The sequence below is a fragment of the Miscanthus floridulus genome, chromosome 1 (assembly GCF_019320115.1).
Source record: "Miscanthus floridulus cultivar M001 chromosome 1, ASM1932011v1, whole genome shotgun sequence".
Classification (NCBI taxonomy): Eukaryota; Viridiplantae; Streptophyta; class Magnoliopsida; order Poales; family Poaceae; genus Miscanthus; species Miscanthus floridulus.
In genome coordinates this window covers 75027217-75034646 of record NC_089580.1, presented here as the reverse complement: position 1 = coordinate 75034646, position 7430 = coordinate 75027217, and the positions used below count along the sequence as shown (strand labels likewise).

At 42.4% G+C, this 7430-nt stretch overlaps 1 protein-coding gene across 1 annotated transcript; it reads left to right on the top strand.

The window, feature by feature from the left end:
- The first annotated feature begins 3770 nt into the window (after positions 1-3770).
- Positions 3771-6738, top strand: LOC136536274 (uncharacterized protein At1g03900-like). Its single transcript, XM_066528629.1, has 4 exons — positions 3771-3900; positions 3982-4521; positions 5602-5883; positions 6307-6738. Exons 2-4 carry the CDS (start codon positions 4018-4020, stop codon positions 6373-6375), a joined length of 855 nt encoding a protein of 284 aa, XP_066384726.1. The 5' UTR covers positions 3771-3900; positions 3982-4017; the 3' UTR covers positions 6376-6738.
- Positions 6739-7430: the final 692 nt, after the last annotated feature.

Below are 7430 nucleotides of genomic sequence, written 5' to 3'. Positions count from 1 at the left end.
CACTTTGTTGTGATCATCCCTCATATCGGTTGCCCATATGACCCACTATAAAGAAGTGTATCCATATATGATCTGGATGTGTCTCTAAGAAACTAACTTGGTCTAAAAAAGAATGCAATTTTGATTTCATCCGTAGTCAAACTATCTAAAGTTTAACTAAATATATAAAAAAGAGTATAATACTTGTGACTTCAAATAGATATATTCCATAACGAATTCAATGATACTTATTCGATGTTATAGGCATTGGTACTTTTTTGTATATTTTATTTATCATCAAGCTTGAGATGGTTTGACTACGTGCTAGGCCGAAGAGATTATATGCGAAATCTTGTGTCTTGCTTTAAAATTTAAATTTCAGACTTAGGGCTAGCTTGGTTTGAGATTAAAATGTGCCATGCCAAAGATTTGGCAAGCCAAAGTTAGATAAATCAGTAAATGAATTTGTTAAAAATTTGGCAAGTTAAATGTGAGAGATTAGCAAGTTTTAATAACATATCAAGTAATAGCCAAAATCATGGCTTGCCGAATCTTTGATTTCACATATTTTGAAAGTTAACCGATCAAACCCTTAAATTGCCCTACGAAAAATGAAGCGTTGCTGAGTGTAGATCTTATCCCGCCGCCCGCGTGGCCGCATGCCCGCATCGGTCATCCCGCCCGTCGTTACTGTTACCGAGGAGGCACAGCCGCGCGCCCGCCCACAGGCAGTGAGAAGCCGGAGAGTTGGCGGATGCTGCTTTAAAATCCGCACCGGCTCTGCTCTTGCTCAGCTCTCATCCGCAGCACGAAACCCGGACCCCCGTGGAGAGCAGCGCGGCGGCATTGTGGCGAGCGGTGGGCGAAGTGGCTCGCCATGGACATGGACTCCCGCCAGCAGCAGTCAGAACACTACAAGGTTCGGCCCTCTCTCCCTCTCTCTTCGCGCCATTTCTTGCGGATTTCGAGAGAGGTGTGGTGATCGCTCGCGGGGAGTGGGGTTCATGAGTACTTGCCCGATCGTTCGGTCCCGAGATGATGGGGCTGGGGTTTGGGGTTTATGGGTTCTGTCAATGTCTTATTTGTCCAGTGCTTCTTCATCGCGGTTCTGGAGTAAAAATTGAAAATACAGTAGGCTATTATATCGTTTTCTTACAAAGTGGGCATATCGTATTCAGACCTCAGAGTACATGAGAGGAAGAAAACATATATATGTTCGCTTTGATTTGATTTGATGGGCTCATTAGTTATACAAAATCTAGTCATGTTTCATCTTCTCTCTGGACTTCGTTTCCTTGTGGTTCATTTGAACTGGATCATCAGAGGCTGTATGTGGTGGGCTACTTTATTTCGTTGCAGTGTGTGTGTGATAATAAATAACTTGCGAGTTGTGAGAAACGTGATCAATGCCTAATTTTGCTTCCTGGAAGTTGGAACTCTAGTCAGTACTTTATAGTGTGTGCCTTTTCTTATGCATGTGTCAGCTTTGATCGGTTCTTGGAACGCCTTTAGCCCGGATGTGTCTTTCAGGGTTTCTTAGCAATAATTGCCTTTGCATCCTGGGTCACAAATTGCTCAGATAAAATTAAAAAATCACTGTCTTGCTCAATCTGCAAGATCGACGTCACTAAAAAGGTCAGAGTAGATAGTATCACAACGTTTGATTCAGGTTTGGATGTGGTACTATGAACTCCTTTTTTTGCTGCTCTGTATATATACGAGATCCAATCTTATTCCGATGTTCCTTTATTACAAACTTTGATGCATTTGTCCTTTTGATGTATTGATGGTATCTTAGCAATTTGGTGGTTCCACTCTGCAGATCTATGTTAGGATGACGAAAATAGTGGCACTTGATGTGAAGTCCACTGATACCACTCTGAATAAACTTGCGAAGCCTTCAGTATTTCACGCGACAGACAGACCAACAGCCTGTTCGCTTGTTGGTTTCAGCCAGCCCAAATCAGCCAGCCAACAGTATTTTTCTCTCACAATAAACCAGCACCAGCCAGCTCAAACCAGCTCAGAAACCAACCAGCGAATATGCCGCAAACTTGCCGACGCGTCGTCTGTTGTCACTTGTCAGTAACGCAAAAGATTAAAAAATGGTTTGGACACCATGCATAATTACCTGTTCGTTTAACTGATAAATCATAATAAAATATCGTTGATTTATTATAAGAAAAATATATTATTTATTGACTTAAAAAAATACTGCTTATAATCCCAGCGAATGAGCGAACAAGGCCCTAGTGGCATTTGGTCAAAAGTTGCAGGCAAATAATCCTGCGCGCGACGAGTAAGCCCCCAAACATGTGCGGCGCTGACGTCCGAAATTCCGCCTATGTGTACCAACTTGGAAGTACGCTCATGGTGCGTGGCGTGGTGGCCTCTGACAACTGACAAGATCGGTCAAGGACGCGAGATGAAAATTTGGCATTTGGAAATGCTTGGATTCGATGCTGTATTTATTCATGTGTGCTCTCTATGTTTTTCATTTTTACATGTCCTCTTCCTCAGAGTTGAACCGGCTTTGTGGTCCAAATGACATGTGAGGTCTTGTTTGATGCATATGTATCTATTTTAATCTAAATATGTTGGAGTGGATTAGAATGGAAATTAGTTTAATTTCACTTCAGTACACTTCAATACATGTGGATTGAGATGAATACATACGCATCCAAACAAAGCCTTATAACATGATATTATCCACTGTTGGGATAAACAGCCTGTTCGGTTAGCTGGTTCGTGAAGAAGTACTGCTGGCTGGTTTGTGTGAGAGAAAAATATTGTTCCGACTGTAAATTTACGATCGTTTACGATAAGCCATAGCCAAACGAACAGACTGAAAGTACATGATCTTGATCAAATATACGACAACAATGAAATCTTCCATAACATTTTGTTTCACGATACAATAACACTAGTCTTATTATTTTTTACACATACTAGCAAAACTATATTATTCATTACTATTATTTTATCCAACAACACAAGATTAAGGAAAGTAGGTGCCCCTTCAGTCTGATCTACTACCGAGAAATCAACAAAACTTTCCAAAACCAAGGTCAGGGTGCAAGTGAAATCTCAACCACGTAAGGTGGCGGCTTGAAGGTACATGAGCGTGTGCCCATTATATTATGATCTTGGTGGGCAAATAAAGGGATGTTGCAATAATTTGTTGACAAACTTGACGGTCTTTTTAAATATCTTGTATAACTTCATGTTAAATGTTTGTTTTCCTATTGAATTCGAGATAAATACGTACATGGCATATACATATCAATAAAATAAATATAAATATATGCAGCTCCAACCCAGCAAACTTATTGTTATTGGTTGATGAAAGCTTACTGAAAGTATCATATTTGAAGGAAATCTCTACATATCACTTTTAGACTTGTGAATAAATCATTTCTCTATGCATTGCAGGGGATTGAGAGGCTAAACCAATCTCTCTCTCAAACCCCTCGAAGAAATAGATGTGTCTAAGCTAAGCTAGTTGTAGTTGCTATATCTCTCCCTTATGTTGGCGACCCTCCAACCCAATTGCAATTGGTTCGTGTGCACTGATGCCCCAGGCTTCTGGTATGATCTTTGTCATAAAAAAGAAAAAAAAACTCTGCTCTGAAATGCACAAATGCCATGTTCGTAAATAAAAAACCACATGCAAAAGAAAATGAAAAGGAAAAAAATAGAAATACCTGTAGCAAAAATCAACCCAAGAGGAAGGACCAAATCGTAAAACGTGACACTCTGATTTGTGCATTCCTCCTTCCCCACTTTCCACCCTTCGATCCCACGTCTTCTCCTCAACCTTTCTTCTCCTGTCCTCGAGAACCCCAATCCAAACCCCCAACCGCCAAAAATCCTACGAAATACTAGCACAGAAATATCGTCTTGGCTCAGATCGTGCCCGAGGTGATCCAGATCTCTACTGGTTCATTTCCCTCTTGTCGTGACCTGATCCCGTTACCATTACCTGTTCTTGGATTGCATCAGTGAGGAAGCCGTGAGTTGAGGGGACAACGCGGGATCATGGCGTCGTCGCTGGCCGAGGATGAGGAGGCCTTCGAGCACACGCTGCTGGTGGTGCGCGAGGTGTCAGTGTACAAGATCCCGCCGCGCACCACCAGCGGCGGCTACAAGTGCGGCGAGTGGCTGCAGTCGGACAAGATCTGGTCGGGCCGCCTCCGCGTGGTGTCCTGCGGTGACCGCTGCGAGATCCGGCTCGAGGACCCGGCCACGGGGGAGCTCTTCGCCGCCTGCTTCGTGCTGCCCGGGCAGCGGGAGAGCGCCGTCGAGACCGTGCTCGACTCCTCCCGCTACTTCGTGCTCCGCATCGAGGACGGCAGGGGGAAGCACGCTTTCGTCGGGCTCGGCTTCAACGAGCGCAACGAAGCATTCGACTTCAACGTCGCCCTCTCCGACCACGAGAAGTACGTCAAGAGGGAGCAGGAGAAGGAAACCGCCGGCGCTGGCGGCGAGGAGACTGGCGGTGGCGAGATTGATATACATCCGGCCGTCAATCGCCGACTCAAGGTGAGCTGAAAGCACTTGTTCTCTCTCTCTTTTTTTTCGTTATTATTTGACTAATTCTGTTATTCCTTCCTCTGAATGGCAGAATGTTCTGTACTTTAAGCGAATGAGCTACAACATTTGTTGTTTATCTTTCGTATAAAACTGGCAATCTATGCAATTAGACTAGTTGAAAATGATAATGTGTAGCTAGCCGTGATCAGGTAACTTCGTAAACTGACTCAAAAGGAATTATAGATAAATTGCCTGATAATCTAATATGCCATTTGCTGAAATAGTTGTAGTGATTCACATAGCAAATAAACCGAGACTGGCTTTCAAATCATGTAAAAAGTGATACAATCATACGTCTTGTATAACCATGTATCAAGAATTCTAAAGCTGATCACAGATTCAGAACGCAAGCTAGTGGCTTACTGACTTGTTCTTAGCAGACCAGGCATCAAGATGACTAGATGATACAGACATCCAAGCAAATCAGCAATTTTTAGTCAGTTCATTTCTGATTGGGCTTATAGTTGACCTTGTTCTGTATTTATGCTATTGGTTTGTCTGAACTCTGAAGTAACACAATCAATTCATAGAAATATATCAAGCTTTCTCACAAATAATACTCTCTTAGACTTTTGTCCAGGCAGTCAATTTGTTCTCTTAACAATTTTCAGATAGGTGGATTTTTTTTAATCACTGGAACCAAATAATGAGCCTATTATTTCTACAACTTCTGTTGGGCCTGTTTGGTGTGACATTATTCATACAAATTGGTCCAGAAGGATCCTCAATTTGTTGAAAAGCAGGACAGAATTATGACTTCTCAGCCTTCTGCATATGTGAACAAAGGCCACGTTATGTACTTTACGAGTTACTAGTTAATCAATCTGCCAATGTTGTGTGGTAATGCTCAACAAGAAACTGAGTATTGCACCTTTTGTAAATTTGTAGTTTGTGCTGTAAATTTCCCACGTAGCATCATACTGTTTTACACAGGAGCACTGTCGTGTCTATCTCTTGTATCTGTCAATGTGTTCATGTGCATTATCTCTGGTACTTGCGTGAACTTCAATGGTGTTCCTTTTGTTTTAGGAAGGTGAAACCATTAGGATAACTGTAAAAAACAAGCCATCAACTGGAAGTGGTATGCTTTCAGCTGCTGGTTTATCTGGAGGGACCACTGCAAAACCGAAGACAAGCATGCTTCTTGCGCCACCTCCAGGTGCAGCTGGGAAGCTTCGATCTCCTCTTCCGCCTCCACCTAACGACCCTGCAGCTGCAAGGATGAATTCTGGACATACTGCAGGAATCAGGGCTCCAAAAGAACCCACCAAGAGAAATAATGATCCTTTTTCAGATCTTTCTGCTATAAAGGTGAGGTTTTCTATTCGGTGCCTTACAATTTAGGGTATTGCTGTCCAGAATGGAACACTACTAAGATCACATGCAGCTGTCCCATGCACATACTAGCCAATTTCATAAACTGATAATAAGATAGGATTTAAGCTACACATGTTAGAGCAATCCTCTGTCCTTAAACAAGTAAAAAGAAGCTGTTCATTTTGATCTGGTCAATCTTGTCACCTCTATTCTAGGTGCCCCTAGTCAAATGAAACTAATAAGTCTATAACAAATAAAAAAAAGAATGTCTGATATTCTTCATTCAGTTGGATAAGCTTACATAAAAACTTAGAATGGCCATGTAAATTAAATTTTTGGAGGCCTTTGTTTTATGGTTATTTTATTTACTTACCCCTTCATGCCCTTACACATCAACCATATATATGTGATACGCAGCAAAATCTACCTTCATCGGCTGAACCCGGACAAACAAAGAGCACAGGAGCTGGATGGGCAGCATTCTGATGATGGATGCATGATCTACTGTTGGCATTTGTTTATCTGAAGAAGGGGAATGGGTAGCTGAAGTACTGAACAAGACTTGGATCTGGCCTGCTGGAAGTCTCTACCCCTTTCGAAATTAAATGGTTAAAAATTGCTGATCAGCGTTCCAGTTCCAGTTGTCAACCGAGAAATAAAACAATTTCCAGAGTTGTGTTACCCATCTCACCACATGAATGGATGCTCAGAATATCTGGATACAGATACAGCCTCCCTTCTTGTTTATCTTATTCGTGCTATGTTTCACAAACCAATACCAGAATCATACTGACCTCGATGTGTATTTTGGGGCGAAAGATTGAAAATACTGTTACAAGTGCGGCAAAAGACTGTTTACTATGGTATTCAGTCAAGTTTCAAGTTATCGTTAGGCATACGTCATTCCATTCAAAGTGAAAGCATCTAGGCCCCTAGTTGGGTTTCGGTGATTAATGATAATATATGATTACTATAACTAACGTGTGTTTTGCAGATGCAATTAAGTTAGGTCATGGTAATGGAGATCGATTGGGCTATCATGGTGGTCATGCCCCTATGATGGAAATCGTTTTGGTTTTTAAAGGATGGACGACAAGGTTAAGGATGGACTAGTTCTAAGTGTCGATTGGAGTTGAAGAGACATTTAGAGTAGTTTAGGACTTTGTTTTTTTCTTTGGCTGTACTATTAAGGGGAGGTATGGACGAGTAACTTGACCTAGATAAGTCTAGTGGGTTAGGTGTGGTGCACACTTGCTAAATCTAACACTAGGTAGCTCCTAAAAAGTCCTTAGATCCATTGGAGCAAACTTCATTCACGTATGGTCGAGAGTTGGAAGTGAATGGAGGGTCAAATACTGACCGGACGCTAGCTTCGGTGTGACCGGACGCTGGCTCAGGGTCCGGTCAGTTCATTTGACCAAGGTGTTTTCGTCTGGTGCGATCGGACGCTGAGAGGAAGTGACCGGACGCTGAGGGCCAGCGTCCGGTCAACTCCAGTAAGGTTCCAGAGAGGGAAAATCACGACCGGACGCGTCCGGTCA

What these genes read in the sequence shown, in the direction of transcription:
- LOC136536274 (XM_066528629.1), top strand. Translation starts at nt 4,018, where the DNA reads ATGGCGTCGTCGCTGGCCGAGGATGAGGAGGCCTTCGAGCACACGCTG. An exon ending in CCGTCAATCGCCGACTCAAG is followed by an intron (nt 4,522 to 5,601) that starts GTGAGCTGAAAG and finishes CTTTTGTTTTAG; the next exon opens with GAAGGTGAAACCATTAGGAT. An exon ending in CAGATCTTTCTGCTATAAAG is followed by an intron (nt 5,884 to 6,306) that starts GTGAGGTTTTCT and finishes TGTGATACGCAG; the next exon opens with CAAAATCTACCTTCATCGGC.